Source organism: Pipistrellus hanaki (assembly GCF_964339955.1).
Source record: "Pipistrellus hanaki genome assembly, chromosome: 1".
Lineage (NCBI taxonomy): Eukaryota > Metazoa > Chordata > Mammalia > Chiroptera > Vespertilionidae > Pipistrellus > Pipistrellus hanaki.
Genome location: NC_140503.1, coordinates 147,013,212 through 147,039,719, shown reverse-complemented (window position 1 = coordinate 147,039,719; position 26,508 = coordinate 147,013,212). Strand labels below are relative to the sequence as shown.

Below are 26,508 nucleotides of genomic sequence, written 5' to 3'. Positions count from 1 at the left end.
TGGCCCCTATAAGATGTTTAAGAAAAGATTTCATGGGGTACTTTGAAATCTCATCCAGAGGTGCTTAGTTATACATTTTAAGACCTATTCAGTCAACAGATCTGGCTAGCACAAGTGTATTCTACAATCTTCGGTCTTGGCCTTTTCCCCCCCCCATCAAGATGCACATGACATAACATTCACTTGTATACAACACTAGCATGTTTGAATCCAGATTCTAATAAGCTATACTTAAAAATGCTCACGGAAATAAGGCAAAGGTTGACAGATTACAAAAATGTATAATTTCACCATGATTAAAGCATATCAATAAGATGAGAAAGATAAGTTATGTAAAATTTCCACCCTGACAGTTGTCGCTTCATTCCTTTCTCTCCCACAAGAGAACACATATCAGAATGCAAGTGAAGAGCAAAATTTGGGAGTTGACCATGAATCCATCCCAATTCATACATAGATATCCTATATAATAAAAGCCCAGTGACCAAATGGCAGAATAACCAGAACAACCGGCTGCTATGATGCACGCTGACCACCAGGGAGCAGATGCTCAATGCAGGAGCTGCCCCCTGGTGGTCAGTGTGCTCCCACAGTAGGATTACTGCTTGGCTGACTGGGATGAGCTATGCTCCCACAGCCAGCAGATCCTAGCAGGCCAAGCCCCCCACCAGTGCACAAATCCCATGCACTGGGCCTCTAGTTTTAAAATAAGTTATTTGCAAACTTCTGTGCCTTATCAGTACCTGTTAATGCCTCACAGCTGAGTGTAACACAGAAATGTGTTGTGACACCACAGTTGGAAGCCACTGACCTCTTTTAGGCCTCTGTGAAACTTAAGCTTGTTATCAAATTACCATTGAACTCACTGGGTTAGCCAAATTCAATGGCCTTAGGAGCTGTTTATCAACAACCTTCACAGACTGGGCGCCAGAAGTAAGAGCAGGCAGGAGAGGCAGGTTAGGCTCTGGTCAAGAGGGGTGCTGAGCTGCCTTCGTGGCGTGATTCGAAAAGTAAACAAAGGAACTGGCCGGTCCTCCATTACCCCACTAACACCACAATAGTTCATGTTACCATGTTCTCTTTATTACTTGCCTGCATTACAAGTAAAAGCAAGCAAAATGAAAGCCAACAGCCTCTAGAAAAATCACTGTGAAAATGCATCTGCTATCCAGGTTTTCTGGAAGGTTCCTACTTCTAGAGCAGATGAGGTGAGAAAACACAACTGAATGGCATTTCCTTGGGAAGGGCATGCAGAGGGAAGGTATGGCATGAGGACAGCAGCACTCCTCAGACCAAAAGACATCCTGGGAAGAACGGGAGATCGGGCCCGCCAGCCAAGAGCGTGTATTCCAGTAAGTGTAAAGGCTTACAGGAGCACACAGAAGGGCAAAGCGAGAGCACCCACCGAAGCCCCCAAGTCCAAGGTGCCCCAGGTTCCACAAAAGAAGGCAAGCCAAGATGAAACTTTGCTCCCTTCTCCATTTTCAAGAGACCCTGACAATGTGACATGGTGTTAAGGGAAGGCTGCTGGGATGGCAAAGGACCCAGCAATCATGCCATGGGGAGAAGAGCTAGAAGATTAAAAACATGACGGTAAAGGTTGTTACTATCCAATAAGCTTTCTTGTGGAAGACACAGAGCTCATTTTATTTGACTCTAGAGGGCAATGGGGGGAGGAACACATATGTACACAGAGCATCGGATGGAGGTCAAGCACAAGGAAACATTCTGGCAAGCAGAAATGGCCAGGATGAAGCAGGAAGTCTTAGGAAGCAGGGAATTCTTCCCACTAAATGTGTTCAGGCAGCAGCGGAATTACCACCCATCTGGGAGGAGGGATAGGGTTTCCCCACCGGGTATGGCCCAGCTGGACTTCTGGTGCACCTTCCAGTTCTAACAGTCTAACTTGTTTGTTTTGCTTAGGCTCAGACAAAAGGTTCTCCCTAATTCAAAATTGCACAAATTTAGATTTAGATCATATTTCCAATCCAAATAAATGAGGATCATTTAGTCTCTACATTCAGAAGAACCCCGTAATTCACACTAGTGCTAAATGTCACTGATTGATTAAAAAAAAAAAAAAATCACCTAAATTTCTAATGCATCCCAATAGTGTTTTCTCTTATTCAGTTGACAGTGGTGATGGACAACATCTGAGTGTGATCCACTGTGAAAGATAGTTCTTAATACTTGAAATCCATAAATTGCCCCTCAACCTTTACTTTTTTAGGTCTGAGTAATCTCTCAGCTGCTGTTGCAATTTTGAAGTCCTTTAAGCACTGGGGGTGGGGGGTGGAGGGTTAGATTCTTATTTTTTTAAGATACTCTGAATTTTCCACGTCCATGTCTGGAAGTGCATGTGGAATGAGACCAAGTGCTGAAATAGAATTTTGATCATAGGTGAGGGATACAGAGAGGTTGCTAAATGCAAATTAGCATAAGTTGACATTAATAATATTTTATGTAGGAAACTATTCTTTCCTTAGTCTTCAACTCCCTAACAAAAGTATTTCTGCACTAGGAAGACAGATTAAATCCTGGAAGCTTGGAAAACCCTGGCTGGCCTACTTTAATGGGGGCCACATGAGCAAGTCTGGGCCAATGTAGGTCCAACGGTCCTCTGTGAGAACAGGGCTAAGAGCAGGTGCCTCAGCATACTGCCTCCCTGCTGATCTCACCCCAAGGCTGGCTTTTCTCAAAACCATGTAGACATGCTATCCAGGGAGCTGACTCACAAGCAGCCTGAAATCACGTGATGGGCCTGAAGATTTTTTGTTTGTGTTACACAGACACCTAATATCGGCACCTGCATTATGTTTTATATCTCTGTGCTGGTTCCTGAATGCATTAGCTTTTACTCATTTGCACATTTCTCTAAATAAGGAGTATAACTGTGAAAGCCAATCTGGGCCTCCCAGATGCTTGTCATAATAGTTACACTCCCCATCCTTGAGTCATCACAAGTTCCAAAAAAAAAAGCATTGCCCACCTCAGACTGACACCCTATAACTGACACTGACCCACTGAACACCAAGCACTCCCTGGGTAAGCCACTCCTGCTAGGGAAAAAAAAAAAAATTCAAATAATGGAACACAGTGTTTCAAAACTCATGTGAAAAAATTCTTCTATAGGAATGGCACTTACAAATCAAGAAACTCATCAGATGATTGTGACCTGCCCATGATTTAAATTACACAAAATTTCAAAATATTGTAGAAAAGAACCCAATAATTGAGAAATTTAAATCCCTCTTATTCTTGCATCTGGTATTTCATTCATTTAACAACCATCAAGTGCCTATTCTACAGCCCTGGCCCAGTGGGTCAGTTGGTTGGAGCATCGCCCCATATACCAAAAGGTTTCTTGGTTGGATCCCCAGTAAGCAATTGATGTTTCTCTCACATTGATGTTTTGTTCTTCCCCACCTCCTACTCCCCTCCCCCGCCCTTCCTCTCTCTCTAAAATCAATAAAACATAAACCACCCAAGAATTTTCAAAAAAAAATGCCTATTCTTCAGTGCTGAAGATAAATGGAACCTGGCCCCACTCTCCTGAGCTCTCCACTTCCTAGAGGGAAGGGGTGGGGACAGAAAGGTAAAGAATAGTCAAAGCAACATGCTCTATTTAGGGTGTCTGCTGTGAGAATGAAGAAACTGAGTCCCTTTACTCCAATTGAAGGTATGGAGATATGAGTCACAGAGGAGGTGACATCTGAACAGGTTGAATAATGAGAATTAAATAATGAAAACTGTTATCATGCAAATAATCAGACCAACACAGAGCAGATATCTGTGTACTTTAATTTATTAGCATTAAATATGCATAACAGACCAACAATGTCAAGTTTAATTTGCACTCCTGCGAGCAAGCTCGCTCTCTCTCTCTCTCTCTCTCTCTCTCTCTCTCTCTCTCACACACACACACACACACACACACAGACAAAAAAAAAAAAAAAAAAAAAAAACCACTTGTAATTCCTTTGTTGTAAAAAGCAAAAATAAGAAGAATAAGTTTTGAAGTCCTGACTCAGGTTCTGTCATTCTAAGAGAATGTATTGTGCTTTTAATTTGATAGAATGGAATAGCTTATAAGTTTAAAAACAAATATCCAGGGATGGCTTAAAGCCCTCTTAAGAGAATATAAGGTGTCAGCAGAACTGGTGCCACTTTTTTTTAACTTTCAATAGCCCATATATCTTCCGGCTGGATAGCATCTAATGACTTTTTGGGGCCAGGAGGTTGTGTTGGAGAAGGCTCATTTCTGGATTACAAAAGCATTACAGAAAATGATAAATTGAGATATAAATAATGGAAGAGGGTTTCATTTGTTTTAGTGTGTGTGTGTGTGTGTGTGTGTGTGTGTGTGTTTGTTGTTTTTTTTTCATGAAATTTGCCAGGTCATTTTCTCTTCAGTCCAAGTCTAGACAATAATTAAAATACATAAATAACCCAATAAATCAAACACTGAGTGATTAACATATCTTTTTCTGCTTATCAGCTATTGATCAGCCTAAGGAAAAAAACAACAAAACTGAAAGAAGCTTTCAAGTTCAAGCTAATATAAGTTGAAAAGGATTTAGCCTTTTAAACTCTACTGGCACAAAGCCAGTCCAAATGACTAAATAACAAAACTGCTATCAATCTCATTATGCCACCTTTTTAAGGTCTCCTCATCCTCCATTCCCTAACATGGCTGCAGAAGGGAGCAATTAGCAACCAGTCACCATATAGAACCATTTACAACCAATCATAACTTAATGTAATATACTCAAAATAAACAAATAATTTTTTCTCCAGGTATTGCTTAAGGAGGCAGGTGAGAATTTTATAATGCCCAGATCATTCAGTCAGGATTTATTCAGTGCATAACAAGCAAGACATCGAGCTAGGCACCACTGGTTCAAGGACCATACTTCCAAAATGAAAATTTTGAATACACACATCAACAAAAAATGTTATGTAACTTCCAAGTTTATGCAGCAACCTGGGAGACATAGTTTGGACACTGACATACTAGAATTTCCAAACATTCCAATGCTACACAGTAGAGACAACTAAACATTTAATTTCAAAAGTAGTAGTAGCTCCTCCCCAAAAAAAGAAAAATCTGGGTTGTAGAAAGAGACTCTACATATTTTAATGTTAGAGCTGATTAATTTTTTTTTTTTTTACTTAACTCCATATGAATAAAATTCTGTCTTTGAACATCAACCATCATTCTTCTAGTTTCACAACTGTAGAAAGTACCTGAAATTGACAACACTGTAAGGTGGTATGTCATGATCTGAAGGCAACTGTTAACATAAATCTCTGATATCCATTTGTTTGTTTTGCTCCTGGCAGGCATGTGCAGAATTTCTAGTTGCAAGAGATAGGAGTAAGTTCATAGAAAGTCAGATAGACCATATTTTAAAATAGAGCCGTAATATATTTTGCTGTGAGGCAAAAACATGGATTAGGGGAATAAAAAGAAGAAAAACACCAAGTTCTATTCCTTTCTCTGATTGTATCAATAAGGACCCATCAAATTTTCAGTGTCTACATCATTCCCACCAGATGACTGTATTTTAAAAAAGAAGTGCTGCCCTAGCTGGGTAGCTCCGTTGGTTAGAGCATCATACCAATATGCCAAAGTAATGGGTTCAATCTCCAATCAGGGCACATACAACATGCAACCAATAAATGCATAAATAAGTGGGAACAGAGGGAAGGGCAACAGATGAAACAAAGCAGTGCACTCATCACATAACAGTTTCATTTCTTCCAAGTATTTAGCTGTCATGTAGCAAAGTTCTACAGCCAGCAGGGAATGTTAGGGCCAGGCTAAGAGTTAAAGGCAGAATCAGGCAGGGATCAATGAAGAGAGCTAAAGTTTGAAAAGAAATGTCTGTGGAGCATCACTACAGAGAAAAACCAGACTATTGAGTATGTCAGGGGAGGGAAGTAGTACTAGTTATTCTTCTATTTAACTTCCTCCATCTTTTGCTTTATATTATGCAACTAGAGGCTTGGTGCACAAAATTTGTGCTCTCAGGGTGGTCCCTCAGCCCAGCCTGTACCCTCTCACTGTCCCGGAGCCCTCGGGGGATGTCCAACTAATAGCTTAGGGCCAACAGTAGGACATCCTTAGCGCTGCTGCAGAGTTGGGAGAGGCTCCCACCACTGCCGCTGCATTGACCAGCCATGAGCCCGGCTTCTGGCTGAGTGGCCACTCCCCCTGTGGGAGTGGACTGACCACCAGGGGGCAGCTCCTGCATTGAACGTCTGCCCCCTGGTGGTCAGTGCACGTTATAGTGACCAGTTGTTCTGTCATTTGGTCGATTTGCATATTAGTCTTTTATTATATATGACTCTTTTTTTAAATGTAAATGTAAAACAATGAATCATGTTATTCTAATTTCCAACAAATGTTACTACCACGATGTTTTCTCTGAGTTTTTATACTTTTTTTTAATCCAAGAACATCTCGATGAAACAGCTAGTTTTGCTAAATGAAGTAGCTTTTCCAAGGTAATCTAAATGAATGCGTTTCATCTTTAATGCTGCATCCATTTCCTTTCATTCCTAAGGTTTAGAATATTGATAAGGGTTTCTGAACACACTTGAGAAGGTGCTGAAAACCTGAAAAATCAGTTAGTTGCAACTTAAATTCAACCTATTTTTCTAAAGTTGCATGCTGGAAGTATAAGTCAAGAAAATCATACTACTACTCACAAGCAGAGCTTTATTTGTAAATAGCAATTTGTTATACAATAAAAACCAGCTCACTCTAATGAAGGTAACTGTAAACAAATGCCATGGCACACCATGGTAATAATGATCCAAATACTCTATGTAAGCAAATACTTCTATAACTGCATTTGGTACAAGGAGATAAAGTTTAAGGAGCACAGAAATTTCCTCAAAGATAATTCCTTTCCTGCATTAAAGAATAAGTCAATCTCAGAGCATGAAGATGAAGTTCTAGCAAAATGTAGAGTGAAGTCATGATTTTGTGAACTGTCTTATGTAATTTTTATGAATATGAAAAATTGTTTGGTAATGTTCTCCATTCATTATACATGTACTCTGTACTCACCAAGCATCTGTATACATCTTCAAGGGGAACTGCTATTTCATAGTGGACTGATCATCAAAATAGAGTATCATCTCAAATAATTAACCATAAAAATCATACTTATGACAAAATGTTGAATCCAACACTTGCTAATGGCTTTTAAGTCTGTAAGAAAGTGTAAGAAATAGTGTCCACCTTAAAAATCAGAATTCGCCAATAAAACTTTTTTTTTAAGTAAAATTTCACATTCAGAATTTCACATCAAGAGGTTTATCAAAACAAATGTAAAATTAACTTTTCTATTTTGTGTTTATTAACCACATTTGCACTGTAGTTCTATAATAGTATATAGACCAAACTTTTGGAATTATGGATTGGTGTACTTATGATGAAAAGCTCCATTTATAATATACAAGGTATCCCCAAAAATGCATACACTCACTTCTGTAGATTCTTTTAAATTCTGAAAATGAACCATATATTAAAAAACACTGACTTTATAATCTCAAAGTGTGTATCCATTTTGGGGGGACATTTTATATATATACTATGCACTGGGGAGAAAAGTAAGGCAAACAGCCACAGAATGGTTGAATGGACTCTTTCACATTAACTGGTAAAGACACCAAGCCTGAATATACAATTATTTTTTGCATTAGTCACTTGATGACAATTTCACATTTACATGTAGAATCCACACTTTGTGATTTAAAACAGGGAATGTGATCTATGTGTTTGCACATAAGTATTTTTTTTCATTGCTGACACCTTTACTGCTTATCATTTGAATTGCAAGTTTTATATTAATTGTTTGAAACTAGGTAATCTTAGCATACACATTGGTGTTACAAGACCTAAACTTCACACATCAGAGAGATATTTGTTACTCTGATATTTTAGCAAAAGGTCTTGTTTTACATGTCAACAGAAAGCCTTAAAACAAACCACAGTTCTTTTGAATGAATTTGAATTGACTGTTTACAGGAGGATCCATGGCCTGCAGAAAGAATAGCTGTACATCTCTAGTCCCATTTTCCAGTCATTTTTTTTTCCAGGTATTTCCTTCTTATTTTGATGGGTCTATGAATACTACATTGAGGCAGGAATGACTTTAATATAACCAAAACAAAATGAGATTTTATTCTATTTTCCTTATAAAGGAGACCACCATTTCCCCCATAAGAGAACACATACACAAAACTTTCAAAACTGAGCACATCTGAATGAAGCAAGGAACAGTTCTGAAGCCCCACATGAATTCTGACTTAATGGTCTTTAGGCCGCTGGAGTACTTCACCTACGGGCTCTTCAGGCAAATGACTTTATTGCCTTCACTCTACTTGCAAGCTCTGGCCACATAAGAGCCCATCTCGGTTCTATATCTCTAACTCTCCCCGCCCCCCCAACCCCACCACCACCACCACCACCTCTCTTTCATTCTCTCTCTTCACCAGCCAGCCTAGTCTCCAATTTCAGAGGCCCGCTCAGCGCCTAGCCCACGCCCAGCCCTGCTTTGCTCTGCATTCTGACCCCCAGGCATGAGGGCTACTACTTAATCCTGGAGGTTCTGCTACATTGTATCATCCTTCCAGGATTCCTAGGACGCTTCCTCCCCGACTCCACCACGGAACACAAGGGAAGTGGGTTCCTCCCCGTGCAATAGAGGAGACCCCTGCCTCTCCCGTTCCTCCCCCCACGCATCCCGGCTTCTCTTTGCCAGAAAGCTCAGGGCCATCTCCGCCAGAAACAGAGGCTCCCTGGCTCTGGGAGAACCAACCAGCCCCTGGAGAAAGGGGTGCCGGGCGCGGAGGAAGCCGGCGGGGCGAGTTCCCCCACGGGGAGGTGCGCCCCGGAGGGGAACCATTCGAAAGCAATGACAGGTCGGCGGGGGGAAGGCGGAGGGCGGCCGGGGAGCTGGGAGAACTGCTCTCTCGCCTCTCGCAGGGCCTGCGGGGGAATCCCGGGGCCGGGACGGTGGGACGCCCGGGTCGATCCCCGCCCCCGCGCCCCCGCGCGCGCCCTCCGCCCCCCCCCCCCGCCCGCGGCGCCCCCGCCCCGCCCCCGCCCCGCGCGGCAGGCAGCGCCGGGCGCCCCACGCTCTCCCGCTCTCTCGCGAGTCCTGTGCAGGCCCTTCCAGGGGGAGGGGAAGGGCGCGCGGAGGGACTTGCTGCAATGGATCGCCCCGAGCACCCCAGCCCAAGGCAGGCAGGCAGGCGGTCGAGGAGAAGCCACCACCGCCACCTAAAAAATGCCGTGTTCATTTTTTTTTTTTTAAAGCCATACACCACCCCCTCCCTGTGCAAAAGAAAACCATAAACCCGATCCCATGCAAGCCAGTGAGCAAGCCACCCACTTCCTATTTCTGTCACAGCAGCTACACCCTGCCAGCAACCACCGCCGCCCGCCCCCCCGCACCCCGGGCGCCCCCTCTCGCCTCCGCCACCCCCTCGGCCGCCTCCCCAAGGCTCAGCCATTTGCTAACGGATCCCTCCACCCCCCATAAACAAAAATGCCCCCATGTGGGCCTGGGAGGGGAAGGCCTGGGGGACAGGGTGCTCGCGAGGGGGGGGGGGAGGGGGCCGAGGGTTGCACAATATCCTAGAAGGTCCGCGGCCGGAGCCGGGAGAGAGCCCGGGGCGGGGGAGGGGAGGGAGGAGACCGGAGGGGAGGCGAGCCGCCCGGTGCCTGCGGCACACGGTGCACCCGGGCGGCCGCGGCCGGCGCGCCGCTTACCTTTCACCACCCGGTCCGTCGTCGACAACTTGGGATCAATGGCCTTGGGCTCGGACATCTCCAGCCGCCGGGGGGACAGCGACGCGCTGTTCGTTCGTCCGTCCGACTGCACACCCCGACCGGACCGGCGGGGGCCAGACACTCCGCGCCGCCGCCGCCGCGCTGCACACCGCTCGCCGGAGCTCCGGGTGCGGAGCTGGCTGCAAAGTTACTGCCTTCCCCGCGCGTCCCTCTTCCTCCTCCGCCGCCGCCGCCGCCGCCACCGGCCCCGCCGCCTCGGCTCCCGGCACGCGTGTGTGCGGGTTATTTATTTATTTTCTGAGCACGCCGCTCGGTTGGTTCTTCTTTTATTCTCGGGGAAGGGGGATGGGGAGGCGGAGGAGCGCACACTCGAGCAGCACCCACCCGGGCACGGAGAGCGGGCGCCGCGGAATGGAGCCCCGCGCGCGCACACAGCCGGGATTAGGACCGATCACATGGGGAGGGCCGGGGGCGAGGGAGGAGAGGCAGGGCCGCGGGTGTCAGGGCCACCAACCGCGCCTCGGCGTCCCCGGCGGCGGAGAGGCGCCCGCCGCTGCCGCTGCTGCCGCTGCCGCTGCTGCTGCTGCCGCCGCTGCTGCTGTCGCTGCTGCTGCTGCTGCTGCTGCCGCCGCCGCCGCCGCCGCTCCCCGCACCGAGCGCCGCAGCAAGTCCGCGGCCGCCGGAGACGTCCCGCCGCCCGCTCGCTCGCCTCTGCGTCCCGCGCCGCTCCTTCCCTCGCACACACAGGCGGAGCCGCGGAGCTCGGCAGACACAGTCCCGGGCGCAACCTACCCTCCGCCGCCGCCGCAGCCGCCGCTGCCACCGCGCCCGCCTCCGCCTCCTCCCCTTCCTCCTCCCGGCCCCCGCCTCTCCCTCCCGGGCTGCCCCCTCCTCCTCCTCCTTCTCCTCCTCCGCGCCGGGCCCGCCCCTGGGGCCCGCCCCCACGTCAGAGCCCCTGCTGATGATTGGCCGGCTTGCTCGTCAATCTCCGCCAGGTGACGGCCTCCCGGCTCCGCCCACGCCCCGCCCCTCCTCCCGGCCCCGCCCTCCGCTCTGTTTTCTCCCAGCTGCCAGCCAGCCCGCGGGCCCGCCGCCCGCGCCGCCCGCCCGGCCCTGCTCAGGTGTCACCGGGGCTGGCAGGCCGGGATCCGGCCGGAGCGCGGGCCGGGGGCGCGCCTGGGTGGAAGGGGGGGGAGGGCTCTACCAGCAGCCCCATTGGGCTTCCTCCCCGGGACCCCCCACACACACACCCTCGCCGCCTGGGTGACTGTGCCCGGGCGGCTGGGCTAAGCCTCAGTGTGAGTAGCCGAGCGCGGAGGGTGTCTCCGGGGCTGTGCGTGGCTCCCGGTGTGTGCTGGCTCCGAGAAGGGCGCGGAGGGCGCAGGCTGGGATCGGGGGGGCGCAGGCTGGGCGCCGGGGGAGGGGACGACGAGCCGGCGGAGGAAGGCTGGGCGCGGGGAGCCCCGCGGCCCGGGGCGCAGTTGCTGTCGCTGCCCCAGCTGTCCCGGGAGGATCGCCCAGACGTCTGCCAATAAACAACTCACCTTGGGGGGCCGGGCTCCTCTTGGCACGCGTGTACCGACCACTGGTTTAGCTCTTGCGCCCTTTTTTTTTTTTTTTTTTTTTTTTTTTTTGCAGGCGACGTGTTGCTTGCTAACACTTACTTGCTAACATTTACTCCCATACCTTGGCGGGGCAGGTGGGAGTAGGGGGAGGGGGTCTTGGGAGAGGTGCCACCCAGACACTGGGCAGGGGACGTGGCCATGGCCAGGGGTGCTGAGCGAGGTGGGACGTGGGAACGGGCTATCCAAGGAAGATCGGGGCAGGAGTCAAAATGACCCCGGACAACTCTGAGTCACCGGGGATAGTCAGATCCTGCAGGTGTGGGGGGGGCCGGGAGAGACACCCCAGAGAGGGTCGTTTTTTTCCCTGTTGGCACAAGCAAGCCACTGGTCAGGCTGCCTGTGACACACCTCCCTTCCCTGCTCTTTGCGGTTGCCTGACACCCATCTGATGCTACCGATACCCATACTCGCTTCAGGGCCTCGAAGCCCTAGGAGGATCCACACGATGAGTCCCGCCAGTGGGAAGGAAAAGAAATTAATCCAAGGCAGAGGCCAGAGGTGACTGGTCTAAATCTCCTTCGGGATCTACCTGCCACAGGGTGAGTGAGGGTCTCCCTCTGCCAGAAGGCCACCTCTGCACAGCTCCTCGCTCCCATCAGCCTCCTTTCAGCACCGAGGCCTGGCGAGGAGGCCTGAGTTTCTTAGGGAATAATGAAGAGAACTAAGTGAATTTCCCACCCTGCATCCTTCCTGTCTTCTTTCCAGATCCCACCACTATCAGCTTATTCCTAATTTTTTTGAAAAGGACCCAGGAACCTAGTAAAAGGCCTCATACAATATTTAGGGAGCTAGAAGGTAGAGCCAGTGTTTGGGGACGGGGATGACATTAAAGTTCAAACTTGCAAATAAGTTTTAGGGATTGACTGGTGGTGCTGGAGCACGACTTGAACAGTTTGGCCTGCAAGGAGTCGGAACTTACTGGAGAAAGCAGTTAGGCCTCTGTGGAGGCCTGCTAGCTGGAAAGGAGACCGTGCAGGGTGTGTCCATCTGGCTCCAAGATTCTGCTGCCGGATTCAGAAGCCAGGATAGGGCTCGGTCATTAGGCTGACAGTACATACAATAAACATGTGTTGTTCTTTTCTATGCCAGACACTGTGGTAGGTAATTTATGTGTGTGTGGAGGGAGGAGGGGATAGTTTTTGCCCTCAATAAAGCCTGGAGTCCGATAGGACTATCATAAAAATACTAGCTCTGAGAGGTCACTGTATCATCTCAGGAAGGGGTTGTTGAGAACAGCCCCCTAAGCATGGGCGGAGCTAGTTGCTAAGGTAAATTTGGGGAGCTGGTCCCTAGCCAGGTGGGACAAAGCCAGGTAGGGGTGCCAAGACCTGTGGGAGAGGAAGAGGGTCTGCTTGAGAAAAAACTAAGAAACCATGTCCGGGGATTCTCACTTCTGAGACCATGAGTGTTCTCTCCTACATGTTGCAGTTTCCACCATTTCTTAGACTCACTCTTCAGGTTGAAAAAAAATACCTGTAAACCAAGATCCGGAGGCTTAGCATGTCAGCCCCATAGAAAAGTTATATGATGCAGAAAGGAAATAAAGGCACACCCTTCAGTCCTCCACAAATCTAAGACACCTCCTAGCTGAGGTATGTGTGGGGGGAAAAGAGGTTATGAATCATAATCTCTTTATAGCACATTTATCATCAGGTACCTTTAATGCATGTTTGTACTCCCATACTGCTGTGACACAGACATCTTAAACAAAACTGGACCCTACACAGGAAAACTGTACAACAGCATGTTCATTGAGAACTAGTTACATCCTCATGCTGGGCCTGCTGAAATAGCCAAAACATCCTTTTTATACAGATATTTTTCAAATATCTTTTTTCAAATATATATATATATTTTTAAAGCTTATTAGACTGGCCAGGCTGATTATGATTATATTATACTTGTATGTGATTACCTTATATTTGGAATCTACATTTTTCAAGCTATTACTGGAAGCTGACTTTAACAATATCCACTTTAACAATATCCCCTGCTTATAAAGAAACAAATTTGCTGTCTACTAAAAAATTGTATTTCCCATTCTTTTGTATATTTTTCTCTGAGAAACATATGCCCAGGTAGGACTTCTATTTCCTGACCTGCACCTGCTTGTGTCTAAGTGAATCCATGTGTCTCATTCTGGTCAATGAACTGTGGGCTAAAGTGTGTCATCACTTTCAAGTCAAAACAGCTAAGCAAGAGATATTCATTACCTATACATTCCCATCCTTTAGCGCAAGCATGTCAAACTCAAAGACTAACAGGGACCAAATAAATGAGGCATGCGGCCCGCAGGCTGTGAGTTTGACATGCTTGCTTTAGCTGAATGAAGATGTTTCAATGGCCCAGGAGAAGGCATAACACCACATGGAAAGAGCTAACTTCTTCAATTACCACATACGCAGGGGTCCTCAAACTTTTTAAAGTGGGGGCCAGATCACAGTCCCTCAGAGAGCTGGAGGGCCGGACTATATGAACTACTAATTCCTACTGTAACACCTCGGCTGCGCTCACTGCCCAAAAAACCTGGCGGGCAGGATCAGACTCCTCTGCGGGCCGCATGTGGCCCGCGGGCCGTAGTTTGAAGACCCCTGATCTAGTATGTGTGAAAATGGGGAGAAATAGCAGAAATCAAATATGATGCAGCCCACCCACTATGAAAACCTGCATCAGGCTTTGCATGAAGAAGAAATAAGCATATATTGTGTTGTTCCGTTGAAATTTGGGGATATGCTTGCTAGGGTAGCTAGTGCTATCAAATCAATACACAAGGTTATTTAACATACTAGTACAAAAGTAAAATTCATATTTTTTCTGTTATATAACAGAAGTACCAGACTAAAAATATTCTTACTTCTTTTAATATGTGAGCATCAAACTTTGCCTTCTTGTAAATGAATTATTCATTTACCAGTTGTGTTTTGAACACCTGTTCTGTACAAGGTACTGTGCTAGATGGTGCATAAATGTATAGATTAGGAACTCAAAGATTTAGTCCTTTATTCAAGAATCTCAAAGTCTTATTATACAAGAATTTTATGCATATTATCTATGCAAAAATTTAGGTATAAAGGAGTAACATCCTCTATTGGAGAAAACAAACTAATTTTACTATTGACTTCACAACTAATTATGAAGATAAATGTGTGGAACAAAAGAAAATATTGACGATTCGGTATCATCTATGTAGTCAAATGCTCCAAATCACAGCTTACATCCTTGGGGGCAAATCATATTAAATGAACAGTATTTTAGTTTGCTCTTAAGTGCTCAGTTGATTGGGTGTTGTCCTATGCACTGAAGAGTTGCTGGTTTGGGAGGGTGCATGCCTGGGTTGTGGGCACAGTCCTCTGTGAAATGCATGTAGGAGGCAGTGATGGATGTTGCACTCTCACATCAATGTTCCTCTCCCCCTCTTTCAAATCAATAAAAAGTCTTAAAAAAAAAAAAAAGGTTTTTGTTTTTTTTCAAGAAAAGGACTGAAGTTATTGTATTTTATATCTTGTTTTGAGAATAACCTGCTCTTGAAATGTTGAACTTTCTCTTGGTACTTGGATATCTTTACACTCATTTTGACATTAAGAATTTTGACTCTTCTCCTGGTTTTGACTCTCCAGAGAGACGTATTTTGTTCTGAGTAGTTGATGGGAGACAGGATGTCTGACCTATTCTCACCGGAGCTGCTGGAGCCTTGTGCTGGAGAACATGCAGACTAGACAGACAATCCTAGTGGAGCCATGACTGTGTATAAGAGCTGGATTTATTATCTTAGAGTTCATTCCCCTGATGTTCACTTCTAATATGTCAAATTCTACCCTCTTCACTATGGAAGCTCTATGAAATAGATGAGTCATCACAAATTTTATTATTTGAGGTTTAAATTAAACAGGTCTTTATTTATCTTTTGGATTGCTCTTGAAATATTGTTGAGCCTTTTTTTTTTTCTTTCAGAAGGCAATTTTACTCATTTTGAAAAGTTATTTCTCAAAGAACATAAAAATATGTTATACCCAATGTATTCAGGAATAAATTTTACTTTTTCCATCAGGGACCAAACTATAACTTATGAAATGATATGCTAAGTTTACTATGAAGAGAATATACTTTACGTAAAATTTGGGTGATCATTATTTATTTGGATTTAATAAACATATTCATGATTATTTTTATATTTGTACCTTTATCTCATATTTCAGTTCTGAATTTAAAAATAAATGTTCTATTGAAAAAGAATCTTATGCTCAATAAATTAATTATATTACCATATACTTCAAATTAGTGAAGTTTTATATTGCATATTAATGGTTATTAGAAAGCATATATTCAATTGAACACATATCAGGCAGTGGGAATATAACCTAAAAAGAAAACAGTCTCTCCCCTCCTAAACTTTACATTCTAGTTAAAGGAAAGACAAGATGATTAAAAAAGAATAATTAAAGCAGCTGGCTGTTCGGACAGTAAGGCCAGGGTGGAGAAGGGCCCCGATCAGAGGCAAGATAGGTAGATAGGTCCAGAACACGGGGGTCTCATCTTGAGCAAGGAGACCCCACCTGCCATGCTTCCTCTTAGGCCTGCTTCAGTTTTCCTTCCCAAGTTAATGGGGCCAGGCCCCTTTGCTTAGGTCCCCAGAGCGCTCAGAAGTCTGGTCCCAATGTACCCTTCTTCCTGGGCTCCTCTCACGGCTGCCCGCCTGCGGCAGTGCCGCCGCTGTGCCTGAGTCCTCTGAGGCCCCGCAGCCCTCCCAATGGGCTCTTTGTTGAGGCCAACAGGCAGCATTCTGGCCCTAGCCACTACTATGAACTGGTGGGTGCATCCTGGTGCCAGCACTGGAGAAGGTAAACAGGCTTTCTTTTCCTAGTCCGAGAGCTGCATGCTGATTGGACCATGGGAACCCAGCCCTGCACAGCTGCTTTGTAGGGCTGAGTGAAGCGTGCCAGATGCTCAACCTGGAGCAGACCCAGATGCTCAACCTGGAGCAGACCCCCAAAACTATGATCACTATCAACTCCCCCAAAGTCTCCAGGAACTATAGCCTATCCCTGGCCTGTTCATCAAACACACAGCTCCTGGGCACCTCCCTCTGCACAATGCTGGGCCAGGTTTCACGGTGTGAGGCGTCAGGGACCAGAGTGGAGGCAGCATCAAGACAGACACGACCAGAGGGTACTAGGATACCGCCTCCTGATCATGCTGGCAGGCCCTGGCCTGCACTGTGCTGCCTTCAGGAAGCTGGAGCAGATGCACCGTAGCTGGATGGATGAAAAGGATCAGAAGGATCAGATCATCACAGCCTTCTACAATGATACTCAGGCTGCGCCAGGGCCAACAGAGCCAGGCTCCAACAGGAGCAACAGCAGAGGCAGCAGCTGCACCCACTATCCGGGCCTCCTCCGGGCCTCAGGATCATGCCCCATGGCACCAGCCCCTGAGCCTCTCACCTGAATAGAGCCTCTCCAGGACTCCCCACCACCTAAAACGTGTTCAATAAAGTGATCCTCAGTGCTCAAAAAAGAATGAGAAACAATTACACACACAAACACACATCCAATATGTCAGGCGGACTAAGCAATTAGCATTAAATACTGCACAGTGTTAAGGGCAAAGGAAGAAGTGATGGGCAAAGGGGTGCTACTCGCTGTAGCAGACAAATTGTGTAGGGTGAACCTGTCTGAGAAGGTGATATGTGAATGGAGATTCAAATGAAGTGAGGGAGGTATTTAAGCTGCTATCTCAAGAAGAGTGTTCAGGGTTAAAGGATCAGCATGTGCAAAGGCCCTGAAGTAAGATTCTGACATTTCAGGAACTATCAAAAGAGGCCAGTATAGCCAGAGCACAGTGAACTAGAGAAAGTGGTATAAGATGAACTCCAGGAGATGGTGCAAGGTCAGAACACATAGAACCTCAGAGATTTCTGGCTTTTATTTGGGTGAAATGGAAATTATTTCATTAGAGAAGTAATATGATATGATTTAAGTTTTTAAAAAAGTGATCACTCTTTAGTAAGAACTGACTTTGGATGTAGTAGTAGGAAGGGAGCAGGAATAGAATGGGAAGACCACTGAAGAGATTATAATCCTATATAATAAAAGGCTATTATGCAAACAGACCGCAAGGTCAAACAGCCAAACAACTGAACAAACAGTTGCTATGATGTGCACTGACCACCAGGGGGTGTGCATGCAGCAGGATGGTGAAGCAGGTGAATGAGGACACCAGACCAAAGCGGGGCACCAGTCACTGTCATTGGGGTGAGACTCTGGTGGTTAATAAAAATTCTTTGCTCCTGTGTGCCACAGTCCCACCTGGCCCTCACACCTGCTGCTGACACTGGCCTCACTCACACCTACTGCCAGAAGCAGATAGCCAGTGCCAGCCCTGATCTCCCCTCAGGGCTCCTCCACCTCCCCCTGCTCCTGAGGGGTGATCAAGACTGGCAGCCACCACTCAAACCTGCTGCCTGCGACAGCCCTGCTTGCATCCACTGCTGGCACTGGAGTTGCCACTCATACCCACTGCCAATGCTCCCACTTGCTGCCAGTGCCCGGTACTGGTCCTAATTGTTCAGTGCTGTCAGCAGTTGCGAGGGACAGCTGCCAGCCCTGATTGCCCCTGAGGGCTTCTCTACCACCCCTGGCTCCTGGGGGGCAATCGGGGCAGCAACCGCCACTGGCACCCATTGTTGTCTGCAGCCCCAATTGCTCCGCGCAGTCAGGGTATGGGAGCAGGGCTGCCGGCAGACAGGGAACCAGGGGCCACAGTGGGAGGGGCCAGGTGGGGCCTCAAAGGATGGGCCAACACCCACCCTTGTGCCCACCACAGCCTCACAACCCACAGTTCCCTTCAAGGTGCATGAATTTGTGCACTGGACCCCTAGTCAGATTATAAAGCAGGCTGGAAACACTAGTAAGGGGTTTTGAATGATGAGAAGTATCTAATTCCAAGTAGATTTTAAAAGTAAAGCTAAACTGTACTGTTGGGTTGGACACAGAAGCAAGAAAATGAAAGGGACGAGTCAAGAACTCCAAGTTTTGGAGCGTGAGCAAATGGAAGGTATGAGTTACCATTTACTGAGAAAGGGAACATTGGAAATGGAGAGCATATTTTCTCCATTTGTGGAGAGGATCTAAAAGGGGTTTTAGATATGTTAACTTTGGGAAGCATCTTACCTAATAAAAGATAAACATGCAAATTAACCATCACTCTGCTATACCCACAGCCAATCAGAGTGGTTATGCAAATTAATCCAACAAAGATGGAGGTTAATTTGCATGTGCAAGCACAGAGCTGCCTGGAGGGGTGTGAGGCCTGCTATGGGGGGAAGGGGGACAGCGGAGGGAACTACGGGAGCCAAGATCAGGACAGAAAGGAGGACTTGCTGGCTCCCACAGATTTGCTGGCTCCAGCAGGCCGGGAGCAGGGACTTACAGGCTCCCTGGCAGCTGGGAATGAAGCCAGGGGAAGGAAAGCCTATTCTTGCATGAACATCATGCAAAGGGCCTCTAGTATTATACATGAGAGTGGAGATGGCATGTATAATAGGTAGGTGAATATATGAGTCTGGGCTTGAGAGAAGAGAGCCAGGCTGGTGATGTATAAAATGAAGAGTGGAGGCACTGTAGCTGTACTTGATTTCAGTTAGAGGGTAAGGAGGAGCAGAGGGGCCTGCAGAACTGACTGCAAAGAACTGCTTCTTGGGGGAAATGCTGGTGTCCTGAGGTCATGCAAACTCTGTGAGTTGTGTCAACCATGCTGATGGGTTAAGTAAAATGACTACTGGTTTTGACTAAAGGAGATCACTGGTGATCTGAACAAAGCAGCCTTTATCCCTGCCTAAAATAGCACCGCATCACTCTGCCTCTGCACTGATTTAGCTCCCTTTTCAGGTTTATAATCCCTTGACATGACATGTGTAGGTGTGCTATGTATGTGATGTGTCTGTCTCTCTTCCTGCAGCAAGCTGACGTGATCCTTGAGAGCAGGGACTTTCTTTTGTTCCCAATTGAATCTCCAGTGCCTGTAATAAATCTAGCACATACTAGGAGCTTAATGAAATGTTTGTTGCAAGAATGAATATTCACTGACAATGCTAGCTCAGTTTACTCTTCGGATTTTCTCAATAGTTAAAATAAGCATTTAAAAGAGGGTGGGGCCCTAACTGGTTTGGTTCAGTGGATAGAGCGTCAGCCTGCAGACTGAAGGTTCCCAGGTTCAATTCCGGTCAAGGGCATGTACCTTGGTTGCGGGCACATCCCCAGTGGCGGGGCAGGGGGGATGTAAGAGGCAGCTGATCGATGTTTCTAACTCTCCATCCCTCTCCCTTTCTCTCTGTAAAAAGATCAATAAAAAATATATATTTTTAAAAATAATGGGGAATTAGGTAAAGGTGTATAAGAGGTACAAACTTCCAGTCATAAGATAAATAAGCTCTGCGGATGAAATGTACAACATGATGACTACAGTTAACAATACCGTTTCTATAGTTGAAAGTTTCTAAAAGAATAGATTCTTAAAAGTTCTAATCACTAGGAAAAAATTGTAACTGTGTGAGGTTATGGGTATTAACTAAACTTACTGTGTTAATCGTTTTGCAATATAAACATTTATCGAATCATGTTTTATACCTGAGAATCATATGATGTTATATGACAAGTATGTCTCCATAAAACTGAGGAATAAGCATCTCACAGAACTGTCAGGAAAAAATTAAAATTCATAGTTAGGTTTTATTTCAGTTATAAAATCAACTTTCATAGAGTGAAAAGAGTTGACTCAGGCTTCCAGGATGAGAAGTGGAGTGGGAACTCAGGAAGCTGGTGTTAGCATGAGGTGTGTCTTTCACATGTTCCCGGAGTAAGAATCACTCTGTGTGTAAGTCCCGGGGAAGGTGCAGTGTTACTCATCACTCCTCTTCCTCCAACTGCACAAAGAGTCCTATTGTTTGCAACATCTAAGCTATTCCCTGGTGGTGAGTTAGGCCAGACATTAGCAATGCTCAGACAGGAAGGTTTTGGATTTTGGTTGTTTGGAAGCAGTCCCTTGAAGAAGCTTCTTCTCTCTTGCAAGGTGTCCCTGCTGTCCAGACCGAAGACATCCGGACAGGAGGGGAAACTGCTGCGTGAGCTTTAGGGTGCCTGTCCTGCCCATGCTCCTGTCTTAAATGAAATGCCCCAGTCACCTGTTGAGTGATCATCAGGTCACAAGTTCAACTGCTACCATCACAGGGGATTGGACCAGAGTCAGTAAACATCTATCAAGAGGAGACCTCCTAGTAAAGGCCAGTAACCTTTAACTTCCCTGACCTAATTAGCAAAAGTAAGCTAGGCTAATCAGATATCCTCTGGGAAGAGCGTGATCTAAAAATCCGGAGGACGTGGTAATTGCAGGGAGTAGGGGATAGAATGGAGGTAGAAGAGGACATAGAGGGATAAATGGTGATGGAAAATAAGTAAGTAAATAATAAATAAATAAATGAAATGAAATGAAATGAAATGAAATGAAATGAAATGAAATGAAATACACTCCAGAGACCTGCCTTCGTCCCTCAAAAGAAAAATCCAGAGGAAAGTTGTTGTTGGTGGTTTGAATGAAAAGGGACTTGTAGGCTTAAACTAAGGTGGTCACTAGCAAGTGAGTCACATGTAGGGTGATTAAACAGGTGAGCATTTGAAGCAGAAGGACCAAGAGGAGAAGAGAAGAGAAGAGAAGAGAAGAGAAGGGAAGGGAAGGGAAGGGAAGGGAAGGGAAGGGAAGGGAAGGGAAGGGAAGGGAAGGGAAGGGAAGGGAAGGGAAGGGAAGGGAAGGGAAGGGAAGGGAAGGGAAGGGAAGGGAAGGGAAGGGAAAGGAAGGGAAGGGAAGGGAAGGGAATACCCTTTGTCTCTATAGCACACCCAGCATAAAAATAAAAACAGCAAAACTGTGTATGTGGAGAGAGAGAGAGAGAGAGAGAGAGAGAGAGAGAGAGAGAGAGAGAGAGAGAGAGAAAGAGGGAGAGAAAGATTCTGTGCACTTGGCAAACTTTGGAGGTATTTAAATATTCTCTATGCCTATGTCCATGCCATGACCAGGCAGGCTGTGCTATAAACAAAAAAAAATGAAAAATATCATTAACAATGTCTGCAGTCCTCTGCACATCTGGGCCACCCTCCAGGGCAACTATTCTGTGTGCTGACTCAGCATCACAGCCTGCTCTGACTATACAGCCACCCCACAAGGAGACTAGAACTCCGGAGAGCTGAGCTTCAGCAATCAAGGGCTTCTGCCCACAAATGACACTCATGAATGACTGCCCTCATGGTTTGTTGGCCTGAACTCCTCACCTGGCCACACCCAATTCCAAGGGGGGACCAAGGTATCTGATGTTCCCGTGTGTCCAAAATTAGGGGGAAACCAAACATTTTATAAGGGTAATAATGCCAATCCGCATTTCTAAATAACCTGTTTAACCCTTTGGGAACTCCGTGCTGCACCCAGTAACTAAGGCATGTGTCATATTTCTGTTTTAAATGTCAAGACACTCCTGTATCTGTGGCTCCTGATATGAACTTCTGCTAACCCTTTTGCATGGTCTCTACTGGAATGAATTGGATTTATTCCAGTTGGACTGGTTTTGATATTACTACATCTCCCCTGGGGCACTGCAGCCCTACATCAGGTTTCTGATTTCTCTATTTCTTTTAAAACTTACTAGCTTCATCTTAGGCCAAGGCTTAGTTTTTCCCCTCATTCTCAGCACTCAAGTGCCTCTGTAGGTGTGCAGTATTGGGCAATAGTTGGCATTTATTAATATTATGCAAACTGGAGAGGAAAAATACCCTCTTCATGTATCTTAGCCACAACTAAGTTCTTTTTAATTTTACCTAGAAATGGGAATATGTCTAAATATAAACAGCATGTAGTATAAAATTTATTTTTGCGAGTCTTTTATAACAAGTTAATATAAATCTACATCTAAAAAAGCTCAGTGACCCTTACAACAGAATGACCAGACCAACCAGTTGCTATGACACACACTGACCACCGGGGGCAGATGCTCAAGGCAGGAACTGCCCCCTGGAGGTCAGTGAGCTCCCAGGCACACGGCTGGCAAGCACAGGGTTGGTGGCAGGAACCTCTTCTGCCTCCATGGCAGCGCTAAGGAGCAGCAAGCCAAATGGTAAGGAGCCAGCAGGGGGCAGTTAGGAGAAAGGGTTCCTGGACTGTGAGAGGGCATAGACCAGCATAAATTTCATGCATTAGGCCTCTGGTAGTTTAATAAAATGCAAACTTGTTATTATGCAGTTTCTGTAAATGCCATGTTTGGGTATTATTTTGGCACAGCAAAACATATATTTTTCTTCTTCTCATTATGTTAGGACTACAGTGTGATGAGCAGTCCATTGTGTCAACCTGCCTAGGCTAAAATATTCAGTTTTTTAACCAAACACTAGTCTAAGTCAGTGATTTTCAACAGGTATGCCATGGCACGCACAGTGGTGTGCCACAAGAATTTTTAAAACATGTAACATGTGACTATTTAGTCAGGAACACTAACCTCTTTTCCCTTGGGTTGTCAAATTAAAAAATGACAACAGCCAACACAATAGCCATCTGGTGTGAGCGGGTCAAAATTATAAAATTATTCCTTTTTGTATGTGTGTCAGATTGGCAGAAATTATATTTTTTGGTGTGCCACAGAATTTTAGTCATTAGTTTATGTGTGCTATGAGATGAAAAAGATTGACAATCACTGGTCTAGGTGTTTCTTTCAAGGTATTTTTTAAAAATATATTTTTATTGATTTCAGAGAGGAAGGAAGAGGGAGAGAGAGAGACAGATAGAAACATCAATGATGAGAGAGAATCATTGATTGGCTGTCTCCTGCATGCCCCCTACTGGGGATCGAGCCCACAACCCAGGCGTGTGCCTTTGACCAGAATCTAACCTGGGATCCTTCAGCCCACAGGCTGATGCTCTATCCACTGAGCCAAACCAACAAGGGTTCTTTTAAGGTGTTTTGTTGATGTGGTAAACTGACTTTAAGTAAGTAGATTGCCCTTGATCGTGTGGGTGGGCCTCATCCAATTAATTGAAAGCCTTAAGAACCCAAACTGAGGTTTCCTGGAGGAGAAATTCTGCATCAGTGCTATAGCATCAGCTCCTGCCTGAGTTTCTGGCCAGCTTGCCAGCTCTGTAGATGTCAGATTCACCAGCCTACAACTGCAGGAGTCAATTCCTTAAATCTCTTTATACACACACACACACACACACACACACACACACACACTCACTCAGACACATCATGATATATAGGAACACATTGTATACTCATGAAAGATAAAGTTTCTAGCCCAGATGGTGTTGCTCAATGGTTGAGAATCAACCTATGAACCAGGAGGTTACAGTTCAATTCCCAGTCAGGGCACGTGCTAGGATTGTGGGCTTGATCCCCCCTCCCCCAATATGGGGTGTTCAGGAGGCAGCCAATCAATGATTCTCTCTCATCATTGATGTTTCTCTCTCTCTCCCTCTCCCTTCCTCTCTGAAATGTATAAAAATATATTTTGAAAAAAGGTAATAAGAAAGCTAAACTTTCTAACTTATTTTTCTAGGATAAAAATACACTTTGCTTTTCTTACTCATGGTCTGGACAAAGAATTTTTATTTGCTCAGATAAACCAACTTTTCAGATAATTCTAATGGACAAGAATCTAAAGTTAGCATCCCCAAGTGTATGCCCTGAAATAAAAATTCATATAAAAGTGATTTATTGAAGAGTGTTCCTAGGAAAAGCAAAGGAAAGTAGGGAAAGTGACAGGTAAGGAAAGGAAGCCAGGCCAGGGTGAGGGAGAGAGAGAGGGTGGACAGAAAATGACCTGATCACCTCATCGAAGGTATGCAGTTTTTTAAAAAATCACCCATAGCACTTCAAATTATCTCCTTCTCCCACCTGCATTATCAGCCTAGGAATAAGTATCATGGGGTTACATGGGCAGATGGCTCACTCTTTCTCCATCTCCAATGCACCAATAATGTCCCTTCTGCTGTGTGAAATTCTTAAGTCTGCGAATATAGCCCTTGATCCCTTTGTGGACAGACTCATGGGAACATATTCCTAAGATAGGCAATCCAGAGATTCAGCTGAGGATGGAGTTCTGTCCCAGGCATCTGTGGCCTTGGAAGGCATCGCATGTATGCTGAATGTGTTTTCTTCCCTTGTTGTGTGTGTGTGTGTGAGTGTGTGTGTGTGTGTGTGTTGTTGTTGTTGTGTTTTCTTTTGTTTTCTTTTTTCTTTTTGTGTCTATGCTGGAAGTTTTATTTGTTCAGAAGCCTCATTTCAAACCCGATTCATACCCATGATTCTCCATGAACCAGGACTGGGCACAGGACGCTGTCATCCCCTATATGATTCCTTTCTCTGGTGAGTTGGGTTCAGTATTTTTCTGGAAAACAGGTCATATTTATACTAAGGCGTTTTTCAGCAGCCATGATATTCCACTCTATAGATCAGGAAAACAAATAAATGGTTTCTACACAGAGAGAGAGAGACATGAAGCAGACATACCGAGAAGAGCAGGAATAAAAGGTTCACTGGAATTCCATTTCCTGATTCCTCTACATTCCTGAGGGCCAACTACATTACGCCATTACGCCCTTGGGGCCTGTGAGACCCCACTATTCTTATCATTTATTTCTGTCTTGTGCTGAAATAGGTTGAAGTTCAGGTACCTGCCACCAAAGAGTAATAATAATCTATAATAATAAAAGCCTAGGTGGCCCTCGTACACTCACATTGTCACAAGATGTCCACCACAAGATGACCAGCAGGGGAAGGCAGTTGGGGGCAATCAGGCCAGCAGGAAAGGGCAGTTGGGGCAATCAGGCTGGCAGGGGAGCAGTTGGGCATCATTCAGGCCGCAATGGAGTAGTTAGGGGGCAATCAGGCAGAAGTGGTTAGGAGTCAGCAGTCCCATATTATGAGAGAGATGTCCAACTGCCGGTTTAGGATCAGGCCTAAACCGGTAGCTGGACATCCCCTGAGGGGTCCCAGATTGGAGAGGGTGTGGGCTGGGCTGAGGGATACCACTCCCCACCATGCACGAATTTCAAGCATTAGGTCTCTGGTAATAATAATAATTAATAATAATAATAACCACCAATAGGAAACCAGGAGTAACAAATATTCTCAGCTGTGGTCTCTCCCTGGGAGAAATCCTGGTTAGAGACCAGTGGAGGTCCCTTATCTACAGGTGTCTGGCTGAACAAGGGGTGCCCCAGAGGCTAAGGAGATGGCAGGCATAGCCCCAGAAATCTAAGAGGGCTTTCCAGAGGTTACCCAGGTCAGAGCACTTTTCAGAGGACAATTTTCCAGATCCTCAAAGCTCATCCTTATTGTTTCTCAAAACCAATGGTCAGAATGTCCTGTGACCGGCCACTCCTCCTTTCCCATTTCTCACTTCACAGACCCTTTCGCCTTGCCCTCACTTGTCTGAAATCAGTACGGTTCATTATCCCCAGAGGTGAAGTCCCCTTGGTGCGGTGAGCTGTTTCTCTGTTTTCCGCGTCCATCACGGAAAATGACAGGTTCCTGAGTGGAGGAAGTGGGGATTAAAAAATTAATGAAAGAAAGAAGAGACCTGGAGCAGAAATAGATTCATCAAACTGGGCGCTAGGTGGACGCCATTCTCTCTGATAGAGAGGCAGCAAGGCAACCCAAGCCAAGCAGCAGGTTTTTTTTATAGGGTCAAAGGAGCTTATTTGCATTCTTAACTAGGCCCTAGCATTACTGGGTTTACATATCTAGACCCGCCCATGCTAACACCTGGACAAAGGTACTCTGCCAGTGCCTTGGGCTCAGCTAACAATTTAAAGACTGTCCATGTGCCTTCCAGGCGGCCCTCTACACCTTGGTCCCAAACAAATACACAGTTTGAGAAGTGACAGTGAAGGGGCACCCCAAGGTGGTAAAGCTAGAAAGGCGTCAGGGAAAACACTGGAGAGGACAGTTTCCTTTCTTACCGCACTGAACGTCCATGACTTTACCTCCTGAAAACGACACTATGTCTATACCTTAGAATTCAGAGGAGAGAAGCC

The 26,508-nt window shown here is 45.9% G+C and overlaps 1 protein-coding gene and 1 pseudogene across 3 annotated transcripts in view; one reads left to right on the top strand and one right to left on the bottom strand.

Annotated features, from left to right (window-relative positions):
- Positions 1-9,925, bottom strand: part of PPP3CA (protein phosphatase 3 catalytic subunit alpha) — a 298,586-nt gene extending 288,661 nt beyond the window's left edge. For both annotated transcript variants that reach the window (XM_084873825.1, XM_084873826.1), the window contains exon 1: positions 9,791-9,925. In XM_084873825.1, coding sequence (XP_084729951.1) covers positions 9,791-9,848 — 58 coding nt within the window. In that variant the 5' untranslated portion in view covers positions 9,849-9,925. The remainder of the gene's footprint in view (positions 1-9,790) is intronic.
- A 1,649-nt stretch (positions 9,926-11,574) lies between these two features.
- On the top strand, positions 11,575-16,868 carry LOC311621009 (dnaJ homolog subfamily C member 4-like; annotated as a pseudogene). The gene is made up of 2 exons: positions 11,575-11,596; positions 16,061-16,868. The product of its transcript is annotated as a dnaJ homolog subfamily C member 4-like (transcript).
- Positions 16,869-26,508: the final 9,640 nt, after the last annotated feature.